General features: G+C 35.2%; 1 protein-coding gene across 2 annotated transcripts in view; it reads right to left on the bottom strand.

The window, feature by feature from the left end:
- Positions 1–26,448, bottom strand: part of drosha (drosha ribonuclease III) — a 45,617-nt gene that overhangs the window by 8,158 nt on the left and 11,011 nt on the right. For both annotated transcript variants that reach the window (XM_056469650.1, XM_056469649.1), the window contains 20 exons: positions 24,260–24,401; positions 23,501–23,661; positions 23,029–23,109; positions 22,664–22,750; positions 22,457–22,543; positions 22,151–22,222; positions 20,695–20,776; positions 20,542–20,613; positions 19,304–19,473; positions 13,626–13,750; positions 12,715–12,814; positions 11,952–12,059; positions 11,663–11,770; positions 9,832–9,970; positions 9,682–9,742; positions 6,621–6,680; positions 6,346–6,445; positions 3,968–4,070; positions 3,216–3,286; positions 1,345–1,389 (listed from right to left, as the gene is read on the bottom strand). In XM_056469650.1, coding sequence (XP_056325625.1) covers positions 1,345–1,389; positions 3,216–3,286; positions 3,968–4,070; positions 6,346–6,445; positions 6,621–6,680; positions 9,682–9,742; positions 9,832–9,970; positions 11,663–11,770; positions 11,952–12,059; positions 12,715–12,814; positions 13,626–13,750; positions 19,304–19,473; positions 20,542–20,613; positions 20,695–20,776; positions 22,151–22,222; positions 22,457–22,543; positions 22,664–22,750; positions 23,029–23,109; positions 23,501–23,661; positions 24,260–24,401 — 1,974 coding nt within the window. The remainder of the gene's footprint in view (positions 1–1,344; positions 1,390–3,215; positions 3,287–3,967; positions 4,071–6,345; positions 6,446–6,620; positions 6,681–9,681; positions 9,743–9,831; positions 9,971–11,662; positions 11,771–11,951; positions 12,060–12,714; positions 12,815–13,625; positions 13,751–19,303; positions 19,474–20,541; positions 20,614–20,694; positions 20,777–22,150; positions 22,223–22,456; positions 22,544–22,663; positions 22,751–23,028; positions 23,110–23,500; positions 23,662–24,259; positions 24,402–26,448) is intronic.

Genomic DNA, 26,448 nt, shown 5'->3' with positions numbered 1-26,448 from the left:
GGTAGGACCTAGAATAGCAAAGTCGAGTAAAGGAGGTAGAGCCTTCTCATTTATGGCTCCTAAACTCTGGAATAGCCTTCCTGATAACGTCCGAGGCTCAGACACACTCTCCCAAAACTAGATTAAAGACCTATCTGTTTAGTAAAGCATACACTCAGTGCATCACTTAGCGGGTTTCCACACAGGTTTCTGCATCTTGTTTATATACACTATGAACAGCAGCTACTCTAATTATTCTCTTTATTCTCCATTTCCACCAGGGGATACTCTTCCCGAGGCCCTCAGACTATGCAGAGTCACTGATTCGATCCAAGACCAACGACGAGATGATCCCAAGGTTTCCATATCCTGTACCAGGCCGTATCCTGAGCAGCTACTGTGGTGGTCATGGAGGAGTGGAGAACATGAGACTGATTCCTGAGACGCTCCAGGGACAGACGAGTCTTCACTGAGGCCAGCTTCCAGCCTCCGCTGCTGAGACTGCAGCTCTGCACAAGACGTTTGGCCAGCGGAGAAATTAAAATGGTCGTGACCAACTGAGTCTGGTTTCTCTCAAGGTTTTTTTCTTCACTTCGCCAATTAGTGAAGTTTTTTTTCAATCTCCGCTGTCGCCACTGGCTTGCATGGTTTGGGATCTGTAGAGCTGCGCATTGTTGGATTTGCTCCTCAGTGTTTGGACTCTCAGTAGTGATTTTTAAACCACACTAAACTGAGCTAAACTGAACTGAACTTAAACACTACAAACTGAACTACACTGTTCCAATTTACTATGACCTTTTATGTGAAGCTGCTTTGACACAATCTACATTTTAAAAGCGCGATACAGATAAAGGTGAATTGAATTGAATATTTTACAGTGGCATAACCACATCATGTAATGAACTGTTTAAATTATTTTATCCAATATTTTATTAAAATACAAAATACTGCTTAACGTGCATACAGTTGGAGGCCATATTATTAGCCATCCTATGAAATAGTTATTAAATATTTAATATATAATTCTTAAAACATTTCCTAACTGCCGTTTAACAGAGAAAAGCATTTTTAGCTTTAATAACTATTTTAAGTAAATAATTTCTCTGACATGATGACATTACATAATATTTTTAAATATTTCACATAAATGGACAAGATATTTTGAAATTAAATATGTATATCATTAATAAAATTAGCATTTCTAACCATAGCGAAAAACACCAGTTTGTAGCACAAATAGTTTTACTGTTTACTGCACTCCATCATTAATCTTCTAGATAATTATTAAGGGACTAACACATGTGTATGTACATGTCTGTCTTACACAGCTACATGACAAGCATTTGAAGTCATATGTGCGCATACCTGTAAAGGATGAGGTGGGTAGTTGAGCCATACTTCCCTCAGGTCCTGCAGGACAAAAACAGAGGAAAAAATAATCTACATTAACAACATCATAGTCTACTTGAGGAAAATGAGAGTACACTAAGGAATCTGAAATAAGATAACAACCTCTTCAGTTCACAACCTTTTGGCAACAAGTGTCGTTTGTAGTTTTCTGATTAATCACTGTGTGTTTTTAAGGTTTAAATTAGTCTTTGAATTGCTGTTTTACTTTGTGAACTTACTGAATGACACTTTATATTGTACATCAGAAAAAAACATTTTAGGCTACATGTCCACTGAAGTATTTTTCTCAAGCGGATCATTTGTTTTCTGTCGTTGTCAATGGTAGGGCTTCGTTTTATGCTTCATTTGATATTTTACAGTCATTGCTGGGTGATCAAGGGCGTCACAGTGGCGGAGTGGGCAGCACAATCACCTCACAGCAAGAAAGTCGCTGGTTCGAGCCTCAGTTGAGCCAGTTGGTATTTCTGTGTGGAGTTTGCATGTTCTACCTGTGTTAGCGTGGGTTTCCTCCGGGTGCTCTGGTTTCCCCCACAGTCCAAAGACATGTGGTAGAGGTGAATTGAATAAACTAAATTGGCCGTAGTGTATGAATGTGAATGCAAGAGTGTATGGGTGTTTCCCAGTGATGGGTTGCGGCTGAAAGAGCGTCCGTTGCGTAAAACATATGCTGGATAAGTTGCCGGTTCATTCTGCTGTGGCGAATGAAGATTAATAAAGGGACTAAGACGAAAAGAAAATGAATGAATGCCAAGTGATATAGCTTTTTTTGGTCATTACAAGTTGAAAAATGCATGCTTATCAGTGTCGCTTTTGAGCTAGCAGTCCAAACACATTGGAGGAGAGGCGGGACAATACCACACAACTGTCAACAAATAATCTGCTAAAGATTTTCAATTTGTAATGGTACAGCGGGGATACGGTGTATCTGTACAGAAAAAAACTGATGCACTGCAAAAACACTCACAGATGAGCTTTTTAGAAATATCACTCGCATTTCTTCAGCGAAAAAAACAAAACAAAAAAAAAACCCTAAAGCCTCTTACACACCACATGTGCTAGCAGTGTGTAAGCAGTGCATGTTTTTTGGGCACCATGGTAACAGATGATTAGAACTTTCATAACACACACAGCGGAGCTGTAAATGCATCAATGCATCAAGCAGTAAATGCATCAATAATAGCCACAGATTTTTATATAGTGAATCAAATAAACTTGTAAAAGTAATAATGGTTCATGTTAGGCAGGGGATGATAACTAGTTTTAAAACAAGGTTTTAAAATTGCTAAGATTTTTTCTCCAGCAGAAAAAAAAAAAAAACATCCACATCCACAAAAGCTACTGGTCAGCCCACAATTCAGCAAACATTTGAATAACAAATTCACTTATGCACCAACATACAAGCATGCTATAGACCTGAACAATGCAGTGGCTTATTTATATCCATTCCAAAGAAAAGAAAGAAATCCAAAGATGCCTTTTCAAGTAGTAAAAAAAAATTAAATTAATTAAAACTATAATGAAGACGCCAGGTCAATGACTTATTTGAATTATTTAGCCTGACATGTTTATGGTTCCAAAATATTTGAAATGTTTCTTAAAATAAAATACAATGTGTTTAATGGGGAAAAAAGTGTTTTTACCCAGACATTTAAAAAGAATATATTTTAGAGCAGTAATCACAATACTGTGATATTTTTATCCAAGGTTTTCACTTCTTCATTTTATGTTTATAGTATCTAACAGGACCAATGTTGCAGATACATCTAAAGTTTACAAAAACAGCTTTAGTCCAACAAACACAAAATACACATGAACATAAAGCTCACCTCTGTGTTGAACAGTAGTCTTCCAAAGAGATCCTTTGCTTCCTCTAAACCCCCTTCTAAGTAAACAGCCCCTAAAACACACAACAAATCAATTTTAAACAAATTCAGGACCATTCAAAGGTTTAGGAAAAGAGTCAGCAAGTTTGGCATGAGACAAAAAAAATTATAATAAATTGCCATTAGATGGTGGGCCAAAACATAATAAAAAAAAAAACAATAGTTGAGAAAAATGTAAAAACAAATGCCGTGGACATACTAGTATGTTTTTTTAATAAATGGTATAAAAATTTTAATTATACTATTTAAATTGTCCGGGTATTACAACAGATAAATTAAAGCAGAGTACTGTACAGTTGAAGGCAAAGCCTGTGTCTTATTAAGCCCATTTTAGAGGGGTGTCTATGAATCCACACAAACTATTTTGAATGTCTTTCAGACCTTTTCAAAATAAAAGCTCTCAAATCATCTCAAAATAAAACATTGCTGCTAAAAAGGTGTTCTCAATCTTTTATTGAAAACAAAATTACTAAAAGACAAAGTTTTTGTGAATAATCATTTTAGTCATATGCTTTCAAAATTCCCTCTTAAAAGGAAGGGAGGATAATACATTTCCAATTTTTTATGTATACATTTATAAGTGCAAGCCCCAATGTATGTTGCAACATAAAAATCAATATCAACATTTTGAAATAAGTATGTGGATAGATTAATTAAACGAAACAAGGAGACAGACTTTATGAGAAAGAACAAACCTATAAGGGCTTCAAAACAGTTTGCCATGGCGTGCCGGAGGTCTGACTCTCTGCACAGATCAGGGCCGTGGGCATATAGCATGAAACGATCCAGTTCCAATTTCTGGGGATCCAAAACAATTATAATGAATAACAATAATAAAAAAAAGATTAAAACTCAAACATAAATACTTAAAGAAATGATGTGCTAAACAACACATTTATCTAACATTGGAAGGTAAATAAACTGTGTATGTGGATGGATGCGTCATCAATATGTTCTTGTGATCTGATGTGTTACAATACAGTCAGTATATCACAACTCATTAAACGTCCAATAGAATGAAAAAATGCATATATCTAGGCATAACTGAATAATAAGAGTTCAATAAATGGTAATGAAATTGAGTCTTAAACACCATTGTTTCCTTGTTCTCAACTTAATCCAATGAGCATAAAATCACATGCAACCTCTAAGTGGCCAATTGACTCTGACATCACTTACAGAATGATAAATATGCATGCCCCGAGAAGTGTTTGATTGCCTGAGCAAACACTGAACGTTTCCTAGTGAGATTACAATAATATATATTTATTATATTCTAAATTTATTATATTTCCTATGTATGTGGGACTAGGGCTGCACAATAAATCAGCATAAAATTACATTTGCAATTTAGCAAAAGCTGCAATTGATCCTTCGCTAAGCCCCCCTCCTTAGTTACTGTTGCTACGCCTGTCAAGCTTTCGTGCCTGGCACGTCTATTACAATATGTATGTGCCGGTGTCAGACATTATCAGGAATATAATTAGTCATTTTTGGCAAACAGTTGAGATATCCGAGAAAGCCATACAAAAAAGGACTGCAGTATGCATTACAGGGGCATACTCACAACATAATACGCAACCAATTAGAAAATAATTTAATCAAAATTGAAGCTAGGTTAGCCTAGCCGCCTCATACGCTGACCATTCAACAGCTTAGTTTATGCACAGCAGGATAGGTGAAATTTAAAAATAATCTAATTATAACAAATTAAACAGTGATTTTCTTTTTTTAGCCAAAAAGCCTGATAGACTAATTGTTGTGATAAATATAGCGTTACTAAAAGACGAGGAAACACGCATGGACAGTGGTTCTACATAATTAATTCATGGAAAGAACAGCCAGAAAGGGGAAATTGATGAATTTGTGCTGAATATTAGCATCATTGACCCCTAACAATGTACAGTACCTATAACTGTCAATATTTTTGTGTGCTTTTTATACAGTTTCTATTCAAATTTGCAGTTAAGTGGAAAAAATAAATAAATTGAAATGCAAATCAAAGTATAAATAGCAGAAGTAAACAAATAGATTTTCCCTACCAGCAAATATTAATCAGACACTAAATATAAAAGCAGACACTAACCTGCTATAACATCGTCACCAATGACTAAATCTCTAAAAGACCGACGGGAACATCGGTGAATTGTAGTTCTGACATGGACATGAGGGTTATAAATTACTGGAAAACAGCTGCGGGTGAACTATATTGATCGAAAATGCTCAGTTTGTGATCACATCTCGGTTTTGTTCTGTTGATATGTAATTTCAAATATTTGTAGCTTGAAACAGATGGAAATATGATTGCTATTAGTATGACTACTATTGCGAGGGCTTAAACGGAGCAGTGCTCATAATATCAGGCGAAAAAAAAGAGAAAATAACAGCATGGAAACATAGCCTGCTTTGTATTTTTTTTAGGAAACACAGTTTAGATCTTTTTTTTATGGTAAGAGGTGTGTGAGTTATTGCTGTTTATTACTAAATGTTCCAGGAGTATCGAAAAAAACAAAACCAACTTAACCCCACTCTTTTAGCGCCCCTTACACAGCTTGATCCACGCAGGCATTTCTTACCTTGGGTTTTAGGTTTTGAAAAGGGGAAAAAAAAGTTCCACCACCCCGTCCAAACTTTTAGGATACCAGGTATCAGATTTGCACTAACCATATGCACAACGCTTCGGCTTGTTTCCCTTGCTCGAAAGCTTGACAGACCTCATGTGCGTTGCTACAGGTGCTAAGCCACAATTGGTGTGTGGCGGTTTTCGGATGTGGCTTAGCGAAGGGTCAATTGTCTTGCAGATCTTGTGATGGAAGTACAGTAATGTGATATCTAAGTAAATCTGCTCCAAATGCCAGAGAGCAGAAACCAAGGAAATTCTTATAGCGTTTGATGAATAAACAGAAGATTGCTTTCATTAATTCAACATGATTACTAAACACACAACCACACAATTTTTTTATTACAGTTTTCGTTCATAGCTTTTGATTGTTATTCTGAGAGAGATTTAACGGCCATACATAATATTACCCTTTCTTTTCAAAGCACAGGGAACATTTAGGTAAACATTCACCTTGGCAAGCATGGCAAGATGCTGGTTCTGAACGATTGCGGTGCGATATGTGGCAAGTCCTCCTTCCTCTAGACTCGGAAATAGGTGGTAGAGATGCACACTGGAAAAGAAAGACAATAATAAGCTAATGAACAAACCAACAACAACAACAACAACAACAAAATGTCTGTATGAAAAGAGAAACAACAACTCTAAAATGAGAAGAAAACTCAGTTAGACATGTTCTGCATAAAGATATATTTAACGCAAACGTAACAGGAGGGCAGAGGTCTCACCTGGTCAGAAACTCAACAACTGCATCACCAAGAAACTCCAAGCGCTCATTATGATTGATCCTGTTTAACAGACAATTGAAAAAAAAAAAAAAAAAATCCATTTATATTTTATTAATGAACACCAAGGGTCACAGTTATTAACAGTCTGAGTATAATCCTTCTTTTAGTGTTAACAAAAAAGAAAAATTAATAATAATCTTAGACTTTACAATAAGGTTTCATTAGCACATGTTAACATGAACTACTAATGAACAATGCTTGTACAGCATTTATTACTATTAACAGTTTAACATTTACTAGTGCAGTATTAAAATCCAAATTCATGTTTAACATTAATGCACCATGCAGGAGTTAACATGATTAACCAACAATGAACAACTTTATTTCCATTAACTAACATTAACAAAGATAAATAAATACTGTATTGTTCTTTGTTTTTTTCATTATTTTTCATTGTGAAGTAAATACAATAATTAACAACCTTACTATAATGTTACCAAAGTATGCAGTAAAAAATATACAATTGAAAGGCATAGTGTTAATTTAATAGCTTCTATTTCATATATACATTTAATTAGAAGACAATAGTAAACAAATAATGCAATGTGATTTACTAAAGATTGCTGCTGTCCATACATAGATATTTCATACTGTGCCATTATTTTACACACCTAAAAAGCATGCCATAACTAGCGCCAGAAATTTTTTGCTGCTATTTCTGTGCGGAATTTTAAAAAAATCTGATTTATGAAAAAAAAAAAAAGTTGAGAGTATTGTAACGAAAAACTTAATATACGAAATAAAATATTTAACTTTTCACCTTTATTTAATGTTTACAATGCAAATCCAATTAGATTCACTTATTTCAATTCTAATTCAATTCAACTAAAAAAAAAAAAAACTTTATTTGTCCCTTAGGGGCAATTCAAGGCATATGGAGCAGCACCAAAAGAAAACAATAGTATTAACACACAAAACACAATATACAAATAGAGAAATGACAATAACAGCAATAAATATTAACAAATATATTAAATAAAAATATCTAAAATGCATACTGAAATTGGTAACAGTTAGAAAGTGTTACTTTTTGGAGTTTAAAAGCAGAATAGCTTTATGAACATAAGTGGCTCTCCTTCTCTGAGTTCTGCACACAATGCAACGAAACCGTCTTCCAGAGGGGAGCAGCTTAAATGCTGAATGGAAAATATGTGAGTGGTCCTTAATAACCTTGCTTGCTAACCTAAAAGTTTGTTGATCACATATGCATGAAAGAGATCTAACAGGCAATCCAATAATCCTAGAACACACTTTAACAACACTTTGTAGCTGATTTCTATTCTGTAGATTAATAGAATGGAACCAACAAGAAATGGAAAATGTGACAATACTTTCTATAAAAGAATAATAAAAAGACAAAAAAAATGTCTTTACAGACTTCAAAGGAGCCGAGTTTCCTAAGGAGATACTGCCGCTGCTGGCACCTCTTAAGAATCTCCTCAGTGTTAGAATTGAATTTCAGCTGGAAGTCGAAAATGGTTCCCAAGTATTTATACTCCTCAACTAGCTCCGCAGGTTTTCCATGAATGTAGGTGGTAAATGCTGTGGCCAGATCCCTCTGCTCACTAGAAAAGGTCACTACCATCTCTTTGGTTTTAGTTACTGTACATTCAAGATAAGCTGTGAGTAATCACACCATTCTACAAACTCCTGTAAAACTGGTCCATGACTTTGAGAAGAATCCGACAACAGGGACACAAGAACTGTGTCAATAGCATATTTGACCAGATGGCTATCAGGCAAAGTATTTGGTTAAAACAAATCTCTCTCATATAATATATCTACTAAAAGACAGAAATTACAAACTGTTTTGTAAATAAAACAAATGAACATTTTCATATTAGTAAATAATATTACTGATATTAATTTCAAAATGTATATAAATTTACACACATTTATACAATTAACGAGACTCGATGACAGGCTAAAAATCTGCAGATTTCTATGTGCACAGTTTCCGTGTGGGCCTAGTCATTAGTGTTGGACGATGTCGACCAATTTGGCATCATACGATGTCTAATGTGAAACATCGCGATGGACGATGGTATCATCGTCATAGGCGGAGGTGAATTAATTATTTATGAATAATTCATGAATAACAAATTAATTATTAGTAGCCTACCGTTTCAACTACCTGACCCGCATGGTCTTTGTTTTATCCATAAACAAATCATAAATAAATAAAGATAAGTTACACACAAATTACCACCTGTCAATCACTTTTTCCACGGGACTCTGGCATGAATAAGGAAAGTGAACTGTGTCCTTATAATGGCGTCCACAAACTTGGACGGTAAAAAAAGTGCCCAACCAACAGTATCTGAGGTTTTCATTAAAATTACTACTGAAAGTGAAAGATTGAAGCAGTGTACTGACGCTGTGACGTGTTTTACTGATTCAAAAGATCGAAGAGTCGCTAGATAGAGAGAGATTAATTAAATATCACATTTAACAACTATAGTGAGACGCAATCCAGCGGTACATCCTTGATAAACTGTCCGACGTGCACTGCTCTCTGGAAGCACATGACAGTGTATGTGGCTGTGTCTTGTGGTGATCACATAAAGTGCGATTTTAGCTGACAAAGGGCTGTTCAGAAATGCTAGGTAAAACAAAGTGTGGATGTGGATCATTTTCATTCTAAAATGCCATTTTAAAACTAAGACGTATTAGTGTAAAGGGACCTAAGTGTGTATTTTTCGTGAGCGGGTTTGCGATGGGGCGGACGGAGGATCGGCGATGCCGGCTCAGCATCGTGTTGTCTATCGGCCAGCGGCGACAGACGATGGCATCGTCTATCGTCCCAACCCTACTAGTCATAACCCACTTTGCACTTAAAGACAGGAAGTGTTTAGTGTGTAGTAAAAAAGAGAGGAATTTCTGCATTTCTGCTATTATGGGATTGCTGCCTTACATTAATTTGTTAAATTCTGTACATATGGCACCAAATGTTCCAAGTCACAAACTATAGACTTCAATAATATAATGACAAATGACAAACCTGGAAGGTGATGGGTCATCCTGGCCCAGTCGTGACATTATATTGATCAACGTGTTAATTCCTAATGAAAAAGAGACAAAAGAGTCAGTAAAATATACAACTTACTTTAAAAACATCTTATAACATACATTTACAAAAACATTTGCCAACCTTTTTTCCTCATGTACATATGATGCACTTTCCGGTCTCCATATTTAGGCTGCCGTATCCCACAGTTGGACAAAGAGTTGCGAGCATGGTCAGGATTCATCCCAAAATTAAGATGATGACTAGGGTGAGTCATTGCCAACTGAATAAGTAAGAAACACAAAGCAAGAATTTAAAAATAATGCACTGTATGATACTATGAAAACCATTAAAATGCTTCTAAGCAATGCTGTATTTTTAGAAATAAAAAGATAAATAAAGAATTCAAAATGGACCAGACACTTTTACTGCCTCTCTTATACTCGCTGCTGAAAATTGTGCTAATTTAAATAATTGATAAAATTGTCATTTAGCTGGCTAACAAAGACAAGGATGACAAAATTGGGGAAAAAAAAATTAGCATGATGTCTAGATGGTACTCAAAATGAAGAAAGCCATCTTGTGTTAAAAATGTAATACTTTTTAGATTTTTAAATTTCAATTATTTTTTTAGATTATGATGAGTCTTGCCTATTGTCATGAGGGAGGTCTTGATAGATTCCTTGAATCATCCACTGAATATTGATGGTAATTACGCCATAAATGGACAGACTTCCTGTCTGTCACTTTTATATGCCATTACATTTTGGGGGAATTTTTTTCTCAGATCAGATTAAATCATTTTCACACCTTTTAAAAACAGCTTTTGTATGTCAAATTCAATGACACGATGCTGAAATGGATCTCCACTTTATTTCTGTAAAGCTAGGCCTGTCAAAATAATCAAAATATAGACTTATCGCACAACACAAGGACAAATTTTCAATCATTTTTGGTGATGCAATATATATCACTCATGCATAAAAAACAACTGTAGCCACATTTAGCTGATTGCGGAACCTTTTTGTCTCTACTGAAGGTGTCAGTGTCAGTATGGTTAAAAAAACACTATAGTACTTACTATAATTTACTACAGTATATTTTCACTGAAAACAGATCTGTTACTTTTTTCTCTAGTTCTTTTTACCTTGCACAATTTATTTGTTTAGGATATAAGTTTTCACATTCCGATTCCAATGCCTAATTATTAAAATGACTATAATTAAATTAAATATTCTTAATAATAAAATATTATGTGTTCTTTGGAAGAGTGTACTTGGACTATGATGCAATTATAGTGTTAAAATTGTCTTGAAATGACAACAATATTGTTTTTCTTTGTGCTATACAATTTTTTTTGTGCTATATATTGTAAAATAGACATAACCTAAACTGAAAACTAGGTGGGACATATAATAGCTTCTCCCCTTTTTAAAAAAACAACCAATAGCATTTTGTTTTATTACAGCTCTGCAAGAGAGAGTGGTTGAGATCATGGGCATCAAATGAAAAGCAAATAAGAACCATCTTGAAGGGGGCGGAACATGCCAGCTACTATAGAGGATTTGATTAGCCAGAAGATTTGATAAGAAACTGAAATATGAGGTGAAGTCAAAAAAAGTTGTTGATCCAAGTGACATTTTTGTACTGTATGTTTATATTTCTTAATGCAAATTTGTCATTATTTTCTACTACTCTTGCTTATAGATATCCTTAAAACTAAAATCCTTTATTTTAATTTCAAGAGACCTTTAAAAGTCAACTTAATTTTGGATCAACACTGAACAGTGCAGATGTCATGATGGTCAGAGAAACAGAGATATACCTTTAATTTCATAAAAGGGACTGCCCCATAAATAACACAGATCATGTTTTTATGTTCTAGCATAGTGGCTTGACAACATGAAATAAAGCAGTGATAGCATTGCTTTTGTTCACACTGACTGATTTTCTGATTGATTTCTTTTTGTGTTACCTGCAGCAAGCATCGTTCCTTAAACATGTAACCAATCAACTTGTCCAAATGCATCAGGCACTGGTGATAGCGGATGTGATGGGTGAGAACAGGAAGCATCATAGCGTGCTGCAAAAAAAGAACAAATCCGCTGCTTTACAGAAGATAAATCTGTGGTGAACCACTTGTGCTTCACAAAATTATAACCCTGGTGTTGGTGGTTTATACTAAAACTCAACACACAGTAGCTAGGGCAGCAGATCAGACTATTCTTGAGATGTATGTGCTGAATGAGTACATGTTCACATGCCTGGCAGACGTCAGAGCGAATGCCAGTCTTCCAGAAACCCTGACTGCTGAGCTCCACTGTGACCTCCCTTCTCATCGTATTCTTCTGCCTGATCTTCTGTAGAGCTTCCTGCAAATCAGAACCATTAGACCAAAGTACCAGGGTTCCCACACATTCACAAACAGCAGATTCAATAAATTTTTAAAGCAACATTAATTTTAAATCAAGTAACTTTGGAATTCATACCCCAGCATATGTAGTGCCATGAAAGTCATTACCGTACTTAAAATTTCACTTTCAATGTGAGTATATTTTAGTAATATTTTTCAAACATCTTGACTGTTTTAAACAGTCATGTGCATAGAACTTTAATACAATTTTGATGAGTTCAATACTGGTGATATTCAAATGCAGTTTCTGGATTATTGATATAATGTAATTATTTGTCAGTGTTATTGTACAAGATTTAAATGTAAGATTTTTAATTTAAGAACTTCTCGTTTTTTTCGTTGTTTTGACAATTGAGTACAACTGTTGAAATAAAACTACAAACAAATTTAATTCAAGCACTTTCGAGGACATATGTTTGTTTTTAAGTACTTTCCAGGCCTTGAATTCATGTCTGAAATTGAAGTACTTTGGGAACCCTGAATGTATGTACACTCGATTTTCTCCATGTGTACTAGACTCTAGTTACCTTTAACAACATGCCCTTACTGTCATTGCCATATTTATTATTTTAATGCCAATTATTAGTATTTAAATCACATTTGTAGACACTTACTTCTCTTTGCATTAACTTCTGTTTGTCAATTTGTTTAACCTTTGGGCTGTTGGCCAGCAGGTGCCGCAACTTCACGTAACTCTTCCACAACTTTTGATACCTGCAATGAAAGCATATAAACAACTATAGACATATGCTGATAATCAATAATTTATTATATTGTGATAAAGGACATGCACAATATTGAAAGCATGGGCACTTCAAAATACTGTTATGTATTATTTAAAATTTTAGAGTATCTTAAGAATATTCAGACTGAAGACATATTAGAAGAATTATTTTTAAAGATAATCACTTTCATGTTAATCTGGACAAATACAAAAGCATTTATTAATTGTAGAATGTTCCTTTCTTAGTCAAAGTAGTAAAATCTAAAGTTGTAATCTTTAACATTTATTATTTACTCTGAACATGTATACACAAAGTATTTTTTTGGATACTAAACCTGTTAAATTAGTATTGTTTGCAGCTTAGGTCAATACCATGATGAAACTGTATAGCATGATGAACGCTTCAGATATGAATTGCAACAATTAATTGCAACAAGAATATCCAATAGCAGCACAAGCTTAAACTACTATTTCATCATGATTATTTTAACATTTCAATCATTATCAAGATATCTTTAAATGCTTAATCAAAACTTGAAATGGAAACTGATACAGCACAATGAAGTAGCATCTTCACAAGAGCTGCAATTTTTTAAACAATAGCAGCTAATGATCCAGTGTTTTCATGCTCTTGAAAAGGCTAAGATGATGAAAATTCCCTTTTCCGATTAGACATAATTTCTGTTTAAAATGTGAATGAAATTTGTTTAGACTCAAGTATAAGAACCACAGCATAAAACTCATCAGATGTTTCTTTAGCAAACAAACAAGAAGAGAAATGGTGAACGCTATCACACTTACTGCGGGTCTCCAGCATAGCTAAGCTGAGCAGGTCGGATACCAAAATGCACAATTATGGGGAAAGTAATGACACTGGAGTTGAACTGCTCGCGGTCCAACTGGTCGATCCTCACAGAGCTGGGTTTCTGTGTAAATGTACAAGCACAAGTATAGAAGTAGTCATATTTAGACAGTGGTGTAAAGTAACTAATTACAAATACTCAAATTACTGTGAATGAGTAGTTTTTCCTCAGGAATTGTAATTTACTAAGTAGTTTGAAAAATATGTACTTTTACTTTCCCTTGAGTACATTTTTAGTGCAGTAGCAGTACTTTTACTCCACTACTTTCCTTCAGCGCGCAGTCACTACTTTATTTTTTCTTATCTATGGGGATTAGAAATTTCAGTCCTGTGATTCCTGTCCAATGAAATCACACATAGAAGGTAAATCGCATCATACTTAACAAACTCAAGACATGGGCGCTTTATAATTGCAGCAAACTATTTGGAAGCATTAAAAGTGTCCAAGAAGATGTCCAAAATCTTTGCACTCATTGACCCAGAGATGCATGTCACTGATGAGAAGATGACGGATGTTTACTGTAGGATGACCGAAAAGGACAAATTGACATTGTACCCCAACGTCATGGAAACTAGGGCTGGGTATCGTTCCAAAATTTGAGATACCGATACAGATACCCTGAATTCGATACCGGTTCCGAACTATACTTTTATTTTAAGAAATGTATTTTAACAAGATTATTTTTTCAGGATGTTTGTGACACTTTTCACAGCAGGCTTATCTCTAAGACCAATAAACAAAGGAACAAAAGCACAAAATGAACAAAGTGTAGTTAACACAATATATTAGTGCAAACAGTTTTAATAAAGTTCAAGCAGTTTTAAGTGAATCAATTTTAAGTATTTGTGAGGCTTACTGCTGCTTAAAGGTTTAGTTCACCCAAAAATTGAAATTCTGTCATTAATTATCTACAAATGAAGATATTTTGGATTTAATCCAAGAGCTTTCTGATCCTTCCATGGATAAATCGTTGAATAAAGTTATTTTTGTTTACTTTGCGCACAGAAGTATTCTTGCAGCTTCATATAATTATGATTGAACCACTTATATCGCATGGACTTATTTTGACTGTTTTTGGTTCCTTTCTAGGCATTGAAAAATGCATATCCAGTAAATCTAATCTTTCTCCACAGTAGAAAAAGGCAGCAAACCTTTAACAATGAAATTTGTATTGGCCCTGTGGCATTCATCTTTCCTTTCTTTGTTCATTTTTACTTTTTCTGCCAGTGTAATTGGATTATCACTTGATGGTCTTCTAATTCCAGGTCAGCAGGGGCAGAGACTAAAACATTAATGTGAAGAAAACATAAAAGCTAAACTGTTAATGCAGCCAAGGATAAGGACATTTAAATTAGATAAGTTTAATATGAGGTAAACTTCATCATTTACTGTTAACCTCAAAGAATTTTAGTATCAACTTAGCCAGGTATTTAAACCCATCGAAACAGTACATAACGTTACACAGCGTACGTTAGGTCCAAAAAGGATTAATAAATTTACCCCGCACAAACTTAAACCCCGTTTATACTGTCAGGTCTTGATGCCCAATTCTGTATACATATGATACTGCCTATATCAGATTTTTTTGTCTGTCTGTTTACACGTTCTTTTAATTGTGACCCATATCCAAATCATGTCTTTACACTTGCCGTACAATTTACGATGCATGAATAAACGCGGGTTTTAGCATATGTGCCACACTAGCCACGATGGAAGAAACTGTCTTGTTTATAGCTCTGCAAAATATGTGAAGCGTAGTATAAGCAGTGAATAGTTCGGTCCAGATTTACCCCCACGCAGTTTACGTAATGGTATGGCCTTGATGTGTTTGTGTAGTTGAAGATGTAGCTGTTGCCTGTGTGTGCACTGGTGTTTTTGGAGAGAATAAAGTTGTTCTATGTGTAGCCCACAGTGAGTGTATTATTAGCGACAAAAAGCAAAAGTTACAACATGAAGTTCGCCCATCTTTAAAATGATTTTGAGGCGGAGGAGTATGATGTCCTCCACCATTCAGAGGAATGTGTGGGTATGAGAGAGATCTCAGGTCTGGTGGGAGCAAATTGTGGCGCCTGACCACTTTCCTCCATGTTTCCTCTGTTGTTGTTGTTTACCGCGTCGGAATCTCCACACACGCTCTTCCTTCTACATCATTAAACCGCAGAGCAGCACCACATTGTCAACAGAACACCTCAATAAATCTGATCTGCCTGTTTACATGACAGTCGCATTGTCACATATCCGATTTATATCCGATTTATTTCCACATATGAAGGAGACCTGAAACCGATCGCTGAATATCCGAATGCATGCATTTTTTTTTTTACACGGTCATAGAACAGATCCGATCTGTGTCACATATGAACAAAAAAAAAATCAGAATTGGGTCACATTTAACTGCAGTGTAAACGGGGCCTTAAACTTAACTTTAACGGTACACAAGCAAGAAGTGCTAAAAGTTAACTGATTTTGGATGTCTGTTTGACAATTTGACAAGCTCTGAGCGAGTGGGCGTAACCGCCGTAAACTATTCATTTTCAAGACAGCCTCGCTGCAGCCAATCACCAGCATTTGATCCGGGCACGTTAAGGATGCAGGTTTTCTCCAAGTGGTGCTCACTGACGTTGACAAGATTATACCCTTGGGTATCGAAATTTGGTACCGAATGAAAATTATTTTTTCGATACTCGATAGTATCGAGACGATTCAGTCGGTGCTTAAAAAGTATCGAACTCAATACCCAGCCCTAATGGATACATTGCATTTTGTTTGAATATGAAAATCATGTTGACGTCAGAACTCAACGTCAGGCCAACGTCCAACCTAAAACAAACCAAATATCAATGTCTTATGATCTTACAGCTTGACGTTGTGTTGACGTTACCACAATGTCTATCAGATGCTGGATTTTGGTTGCCATACCTGACGAATAAATGTCAGTATTTGACGTCAATATGACATTGGTTTAAGATGTTGGCACGACGTTGGATTTTGGTCACTTTCTAACACAACTTAAAATCGACCAAATATCAACGTCATTTGATGTCATTATTGGACGTCAAAACAATGTTGTCCTTAGATGCCGGTTAGACATTGAATTTTGGTCACCTGACGTCACAACCTAAGTCTAACCTAATATTAACATCTTATGGTGTCATGTGCCTGCTGGGCAATAACTAAATGCACTACAGAATGTTACGTTTACACACATCCACTAATTACATATAAATGCATCAGCTTTTTACAGCGTAATACTCACTACTCTTGAGTACTTTTGTTGGGGCTACTTTTTACTCATACTTTGAGTAATATTTACAAGAGATACCTTTCCTCTACTTACACTACATTTTTAGGCAAGTAATGGTACTTTTACTTGAGTATGATTTTTCAGTACTCTTTCCACCACTTTATTTAGAGCACTAGAACAGTGGAGATCCTCATGGAAAAACTCCATGTTTCCCTTTCTCCACAGGGAAACATATTTGAATTGGTAACATATCGTCATAGGAACTTCTGAAACCTATTTTTAATTTCTCAAGGTTGTCAGTAGTTTGTATATGTCATATATTGTCATCTTAAATGTTAAAAGTTGTATATTTCTATATATATAACAGTTAATGTAACAGTTGGATTGAGAGTTGGATTCAAAACTATGTAAAACTATGTTAAAGAGCCCATATTATGGGTTTTTGATAATGCCCTTGCATGTAGTGTGTAACATAGCTCTAAGTGAAGTGAAATATCCAGCTAAGGCTTAAATCTGAAAGTGTACAGTGTTTAAAACTATTGATTCATCTATAAAAGATAGATGAATCACACACACACACACACACACACACACACACACACAGACACCGGTCGAATGAAGTCACGCTGTGCAGATGGATATTATTGACAGTCTACTTAAAGATGAAACCTCAGCAATATAGCCCAGCCTTGAGCAGATCGAGTGCTTCTGGAAATAGAAGACTTCATCGGTTTGTAAAAGGGAGGATCAGTAAAGACTGTCAGAACATGGATCAGTGCATCATGGTTCAGTTTCTTCCCCCATTTCACAAGTGTAAGTACGTGCGATTAAAACTGTTGCCTCGTTTACTCTAGCTTGCAAATTATGCATTTAGTTGTGTTTTGTTACTTGTAACAGCGTGTACTGTATCAGGTTAACTCTTTATTTTCTCATATCACGTGTAAAACCACGTTGAAAACGCGACGCGTGCCCCTTTGTTTACGGATCGCCAGCTATTCCTACACACATGCAACGGTCAAGTTTCAAAATAGTTCAGCTCAGATTCAAGGGAGCTGTCTAAATTGCACCCAGCAAGCTGAACTGGCGCTCTAGTCTAGGCGAACGGTGAGTGTGTGTGTTGTGTGTGTGTGTGTGTGTGTGTGCGTGTGTGCATGTGTGTTGCGCAGGGCCGGTTCAGCAAGCTGAACTGCCGCTCTAGGTTAAGGACTATCACGCCGCCCTCAACCCGAAAGTGAAAACGAAAGTGACCCGTTAGCAACGTGAGGACCGGGGGGTGTCGCAGATATAACCGAGGACGCGGGTGGTGAAGGAGGTGTCGCGGACGTCTCCCTCTCTATTGGTGTTGGTCTTCTAAGGAGGAGGAGGAGGAGGTGTTTGCGTGTGTGTGTGTGTGTGTGTGTGTGTGTGTGTGTGTGTGTGTGTGTGTGTGTGTGTGTGTGTGAAAAGAGCAGGTGAAGGGCTCCTCGCCAGTTCTTGGAGTTTTTGTTCAATAAAATAGTTTGTCGTCTGTTTTTTTAAGTCCATCGTCTGTATTTACATTCACCCACTGGCAGCCACACCTTACACTATAAAGCGTGTATGCACTGTGACTACTTTTATATTGTTGATTAGCTGCTGGGCATTTCACTCTGTCTCGCGCTGAAGGCTGTCAGTTTCGACCAATCACAACAGGCTGTCATCGGTCCAATCAGCACAGATTAGCTTCGCGCTGAGGACTGGTTTGGGTACAAATGAATCGCTGAACGATTCATATGGGAGTCGCTGGGATAATTAGGTAAAAATAAATGCAGATTATAAGACCATCAAAGTGTTTTTTGACCTTGCATGCATATTAGACTGTTGTTGGAGACCCTTACAACCTAAATATGACCCTATTTCATGTATAATATGGGCTCTTTAAATGCCTGTTTACATGTGATCTCTTTACGGCAATGTATCTTTATTTCTCTGGAAAGGTCTGTAGGTGTGAAAGAGGCTAATGCTTTGCATTCCTTCTCTGCACCATTGTTGTCAATGGAGAATGAGGATTTGTGTTCAACAGATAAAAAAAAATTGATAACAGAATTTTAATTTCTGTATTAAGAAACCCCTTAAAATGAAATGGGATTACTTTTTGTAAAGAAAAAAAGAAAACGGTTGCACTATTTCACTCTGTTGACACCAAAAAATTTAATAAGTAAAATAATCACACAAAATGAAAATGTTTGGCTAATAATGTATAAAGATTCACACAGACTGATCTGTCAGGTTTTATTATTATACCACATCATTTCCTCACATAAAAGCTTCATATCTTCATTTAATTAATTATTATTTTAGAAAGGTTTTTGAGGCTTCTGACATAATATCGTGATTATGTAAATGTGTCTTACCATGCCAGGGTTGGTGACAATCATGCCCTTGCACTCCTCAGCATATTTCTGCCACTCCAGCTCCTCCCACTGAAGCATATTTGCAATCTCCTCTTCTGGAACCAGAGGTGTGCTGCTGTGTAACAGATAAAGCAGCACCTGATGCATTGACAGCACCTCCTTTCCTCCATCTGACAGACAAGCCAACAGGAAACAACATTAATTATACAGATATAAATTACGCCAAATGTTCAAACAATACTTAAAAGGAATTAATGAACATTATGACTCATAATAACCTTAGAAAGCAGTGTCAGCAATAAGCTACATTTTGATTCGATTATTAAATTAAATGACCAAATGGCTAAAATTATTTGTATAAATTTTATTTTAGATTGAACTGACATAAACAAGCTACATCTTACAATACTAAACCTTAGACTGAAAAATTAAGCATTTAAATCTTACTATCTTTTTTTTTTCTAAAAATTGCTGAACATTCTTCAAATGACTATAGTATCTACGTGTGTATCTGACACACACGTTAACGTTATTTTTCGAAAGATTTCATAATAAAGTATAATAAAGGGGATAATGAAATAAATCAAATGTGTCTAGAAGGATTTCATAATGAAATACGACAAGAAAATAAAAATGTATTCTTACATTTTCTCTGTGTCCTGAAAGAGGACATATACTATTAATTATACTAGCCCTTATATACAATTATAGAAGCCTTTTAATGCAAAAAATATTGTAACCTATCAATCAGATGACAGAAGGATTGTAGCATGCAATTGCTTTGTTGTGTAGTAAGATTTACTTTAATGTGTTACAATAATGTTTTTTCACAAAAAAAAAACTGTTCATCTAGTCCAGGGGTCACCAAACTTGTTCCTGGAGGGCCGGTGTCCTGCAGATTTTAGCTCCAACCCTAATCAAACACACCTGTATGAGCTAATCAAGGTCTTACTAGGTATACTTGAAACACCCAGCCAGGTGTGTTAAGGCAAGGTGGAGCTAAACCCTGCAGGGACACCGGCCCTCCAGGACCAAGATTGGTGACCCCTGATCTAGTCTATAAAACAGTATTTTATTCATTAAATTTAAGGAAGTTTTCACAAAGAAAATAATAAAATCTATTTTAATAAACAAAGTCAGTAATTAAATAATATGTCAGTCTTTGTATTAATCTGCATATTTGCTAAATCATATTTTCATTTTTTTTTTTATCAGCCAGACAGGCATTTAAAGCTCACCTGGTAGGAACCGAACAAACCGTGGCATGAAATGAAACCTCTGACAGCCTAATGGGCCATTTTCTTCAGGATCTGTAAAACAAAAAAATTATATTCTATGGCTATATGCTTATAGTGTGCTTGTGCATAATTATAGATGAATGTGTACGTTACCTGTGAGATTCCAATCATACAATTCCAAGATGTCTTTAAAGAGGTATGAGGAAAACAGTTCCAGGCCTTTAACACAGTAGTTCTGGAAAACACAACAGAACACAACTGCAGAGTATAAGGGTTACTTCACCCATGTTAGATGACCTAAATGAACTACAGTGTGTGCATAATCATAAAAAATAAGCTAAGCCAACTTAACAGTTCAAATGGATTTACTCACTTTTTTAAAAAGGAACACCTTTTCTAATCTAGAGATTAATGGTTGAGTTTTGCCATTTTTGAATCCATTCAGCCGATCTCCGGGTCTGGCGGAAGCACTTTTAGCTTAGCTTAGCATAAATTGAATTGGATTAGAGCATTAGCATTTCCCTCCAAATTTTTTTAAAAGAGCTTTGATAGTTTTCCTATTTAAGCTTGACACTTCTGTAGTTACATAGTGTTTTTCTAGGTTGATACAGCTAGTAACTACATTCATTCCAGCATAATCATCAAGGAACTTTGTTGTTGTACCTTGGCTGCAGCAGGTGCAATGCTATTCAGCAAAGCTCTAAAAAAGTAACCCCAGCTAGGTACCTAGGTAACAGTGTTGCTTGATATCATTGCACCTGAAGAAGGCCAGCAAACACGCCGTAGTTTTCAGTTATGATGAACACAGTTTCCATAATTATACTTTATTTATAGATTATTTTAAAGGTCTATAGTTATGCAAACAATTACTTTATCATGCTGGAGTATAAAGCTGTATAATTTAACTTCAGGATGCATCAATGCCATTCTGTAAGTCTATTGGAGACATTCATAAAAGTTTCCAGCAAATCTAATAAATGTTAGAGACAAAGTCGTTACATAAATGCACTAAATCGCACGACAGCAGCTTTTATTTGAGAGTGCACAAGAAAATCTGCACTTAAGCAGCGTATATTTGAGGGCGTGCAAGAAGATTTGTGCACGAACAATGGAAATCGGATCCCAAGCAAAGAGATTATCATGCTCGTATTACATAAATGCGATCAACTTAATCTTCAACTTAACAACTTCATAGGTTGTTGGAAGATCTGTGTAAAAGGCCTGCCACCACAGCTAAAAAAAAAAAATAATAAATCGTAGAGCAAACACTGGAAGAGTCAAGCTTTATATAGAAAAATGATCAAAACCCTTTTTAATTTTGAGCGAGATGCTAATGCTCTAATCTGATTCAGTGATTTATGCTAAACTAAGCTAAAGTGCACCTACCAGCCATGGAGATGAGCTGAATGGATTCAAATTAATATATTTCCAAAAAAGTCAACTTTTCTCTATTAAAGCAACAGTATTAGCTAATTAAAGTAACATCTCTTTTTACAGTTCATAAGTCCATTAAAATGTTATTAATTTCAATTAACATTACAAATAATAACCATCTAAATTAGATAAAATGAAAACAGCGTGAAATATAATGATGTGTAGCATCACAAACCTCAGGTGCCATCTCTTCTATGAAGTGGATGGTGTAATCAATGTTGAAGCGAATAACCCGACACAAAGGGATCTAAAAACACAAGGGAAAAAAATCAGTTCAGAGTATACGCAATACGAACATTCTTGTTTCAAGTCAAAATATCTAAACATTCTTAAATCAAGAAGCATTTTCTAGATAAAAATATTGTTTTGTTTTCAGAAATAATGTCAAAACTAAAGGTGTATTTTAAAAAATAGTGTAAGCAAACAATCTTGTTTTCGCTTTGAAATAAGATTATTTTGCACTTTAAGAGGGCTTACTTACACTAGTAAGTGGAGTGTGTGAAAAGCAAGAAAAGCCCTCAAACAGGTACTCATGGTCATCATACTCAATAACCGTTGGCCTATCTGTCTGAAAGAGGGGGAGAGAGAGAGAGAGAGAGATCAACATTCACATGATGAACATACAATATAAGAATACAAAACAAACAATTAGCTAAAGTGGATAAATTAAAATGCCACAGAAGCCTACCAGGAAATTGGTGGGTGGGGACACAGTTATTCTGTAGTGGAACAGTTTTCCAGCATTGTTGTTCATTGGCCGACACTGTTTTACTGGCTATAAAGAAAGAATCATCAATCCAATAAGTTTAATGTCCCAGAGATCTAATCACAAAGATGACATTTTTTTTCAGCCAAAGTATAAACAACATTTTATTGTTCGAATAAAACAAAAACTAAGACTGTGCAATTATAATAATACCGTAAATGTATTTATTTATTTATTACTAACATTATTAAATATAAATGTCAAAACAAGAAAAAAAAAAAAAAAAAAAGACAAGTTTTAAAAACTATAATAAATGGCAATTACACTGGGAATTCTAATATGTATACCTGTTCACCAGGGTAAATGCTGTGTCGGATTCCAGTTCTTCTGGCTTTGGCACTGCACTTGCATAATGGTCCATCATTCATCTGAGTTTTCAACATATGAAATAAGAACAAACACACGTTCATTTTAAGCCATAAATGTGTTAAACAATAAAAATAACAATAACAATAACAAAACAATAATTAAGCAGACATCATAAATTTAGAATGTGTTGACTTGCATTTAATTTGAATAACTAAAAAAATCAGTAACGATTAAATAGTATTTGATATGGATTAACACATTTTGTTCTAAAGAGAACACTGCAGAGCAACTTAGTATATAATACCAAAGTATATAATATTAATAAAATGCATTAAGTTATTCCACATTTTAAAGAAATATTTCAAACCGTTGATTTAAAATTTTTAATGTAGAATTTCCTTTTTTTTTTTTTTCACTACAGCCTCTTTGCTGTAATGGAAGGTGAAGCACCTGTCCAGGGTCATTGTACCACAGCTCGTCATGAAGGCGGTCTGGATGAGCTTTCTTCCTCTTGATCTCAGCGATGACATCAAACACCTCAGAGTCAGAGCTGCTGGAGCAGGTGCTACCACCACCATCAGACTCGCACTCGGATTCACTGGAACTCTCATCTGCACATAACAACACATAACAAATTGAACTTTGGAGTTTTAAAAATATTGGTGTTTTCTTCTATTTTTCTTTTGCTCTGAAATGAAAACAAACCATCAATAGATGAGCATTAACTTTCCCCGCTGTTGATGTTTACACATAATCTGATTAAATATTCAAATAAATCAATTTACTCTTTTCATTTCCATTCCTTGCCTTCACATCTCAAAGCTTGTTATAAATGTTATTATCTATAAAACCAGCATAATCTGACTCTCCAACAGGTGATCTAAGAATGCTTCTATTTTGTTTAACAGAATTAAGAGATTATCTTCACTCAACTACATTGCATTCAAATGCAGTCTCAAAACACTGAGTAAAAACAGTATTTCGCAGTTGCTTTACCTAACCTTTACATTAAATAATTATACAAACTATTTTGTAAGGGAACTACAAATAAAATTGTTGAAAGACTGATTGAAACCATTAAGTGTGATTAAAATTGAAGTACTCTATCGAGGTTTTAGTCTGCAATAAAAACAGGCTAGATGTACATGATGCCTTAATTACATTACAATACTCTACATATTTGAAAAAATACAATCTTGCACACAATACCCTGATCTTGGTCCAGTTTGGTCTTTGGTGGTTCCCATTTAGGCCTGATGGATTTGGCACGTTCTTGTCTTTGACCAAGTTCTTCCTCAAAACGCTCATACAGATCTCTCAACTTACTGGTTCCAACGACAGTAGAGTCGCCCTTCGGGTCAATAAAAACAGATGGAAGATGAGAAACATCCTTAACATTTTAGTGATTGTCACTACAAGGTCATTCCATGTCAACCCAATTAAAAAAATGTTAAACATGGTAAAAGAAATAAATTATGAAGAAAGCCAAATCATAAACCCAGTGGATTAATATTTGCTGAAAATAGTTTTTGATCACCAGTGCACAATTAAATTTTTGAAGCAAAATTAAAAAAAAATCATCTCCCTAGAACCTTCTAAAAAAACACAAAATTCCCCCAAAAATTAAAAATTCTTTTAAAGAACTAGGCTCTAAAAGGACATTATACCTGTAACTCAAAAAGTATCATCTTACAAACATTTGAAAAAAGCATTTTATCCAGATTTTCGAAATATCAATATTGAAATCACTATCAATATTTGTTCATTCTCTAACAAGATTCAATCAATCAATCTTTTACATTCTTATTACAGACTCAAGGTCAAACATCTTAAAAAATATCTCCATAACTATGGTGTCGAATACAAACCCTAATATGTGATAAACCCACAATAATCTCATTATTAGAAGCATTAACCTGTCTGATAATTTTAATTTCATGCAAAAATTATTCTTTAATATTTATTTGTTAATTTTCTTTTAGCTTAGTCTCTTTTTCAGAGGTCGCCACAGCGGAATGAACCACCAACTATTTCACCATATGTTTTACGCCGCAGATGCCTTTCCAACTGCAACTCAGTATTGGGAAACACCCATACACACTCATTCATACACACAATCATACACTACGGATAGTTTATCTTACCCAATTCATCTATAGCACATGTTTTTGGACTGTGGGGGAAACCGAAGCACCTGGAGGAAACCTACGTGAACACAGGGAGAACGACACTGCTAACCACTGAGCCACCGTGCTGACCATATTCCTTAACAGATTTTACTAAAAGTCATTTTGGAATCTGTGTGAAATTATAGTACTGACACTTCTAAAAGTTGTCTTCCAGTAAACTGGCCCACCATCTCAGGTTAAAATGATACATTTGGGCACCTTTTACAAAATAATGTATAATTTTTGTTTTATTAACAATTATTAACCAAATCACATATTTTAGCTGCAGATGTTTATGATATTTGGTTAATTTGACATGGAACAACCATATAAGAAAATCATTAAAAATGCCTGGTTAAATTTCAAGTGAAATAAAAATAATAACTAATTTCAAGTAGGGGGTAACACGGTGGCGCAGTAGGTAGCACGATAGCTTCACAGCAAGGTCACTGGTTTGAGCCTCAGCTGGGTCAGTTGGCATTTCTGTGTGGAGTTTGCATGTTCTCCCTGTGTTCCCATGGGTTTCCTCCGGGTGCACCAGTTTTCCCCACAAGTCCAAAGAGATGCAGTACAGGTGAATTGGGTAAGCTAAATTGCCTGTAGTGTACGTGTGTGAATGAGAGTGTATGGGTGTTTCCCAGTGATGGGTTGCAGCTGGAAGGGCATCTGCTGCATAAAACATATGCTGGATAAGTTGGCGGTTCATTCCGCTGTGGCGACTCCTGATGAATAAAGGGACTAAGCTGAAAAGAAAATGAGTGAATAAATGAATACAGCTTACTAAGGCTAACTTCCAAGATTTTCTGTGACTCCGCATGTCTGCCATCCGTGTTCAAAACTAAACCAAATGTGTAAATACTTAATAAGCTATTTAATTTCAAGAATTCTAAATTTCACATGCTAATCTCATTGAAAATTCCATTTATATGCCTTTTGTTTGTTAACTCTGTATAGTAAGTCTCTATTTGTAAATATCAGTTCTTTTACCTAAAGTCATAATGACAACTACAAAAGCATTTATTAAATGTTAGATGATGTTAATTTCTTAGTTATTGTCTAATAACACATTCAAACCATAATCATTTTATTCAATGGAGTTAATAACTTAAAATCAGCAGATTTTTTTAAATTAACTTGTATAACTAGAATAAGGCTATTTCTCGCTGCTGATTTTAATGCATTGACATTTACTGTTTTACAAGTATGTAACAAAGCAATACAATATACGTA

This window comes from Danio aesculapii, chromosome 12 (genome assembly GCF_903798145.1).
Source record: "Danio aesculapii chromosome 12, fDanAes4.1, whole genome shotgun sequence".
Taxonomy (NCBI): Eukaryota; Metazoa; Chordata; class Actinopteri; order Cypriniformes; family Danionidae; genus Danio; species Danio aesculapii.
The sequence above is the reverse complement of the archived record's forward strand: the minus strand, read 5'-3'. Positions and strand labels throughout refer to the sequence as shown.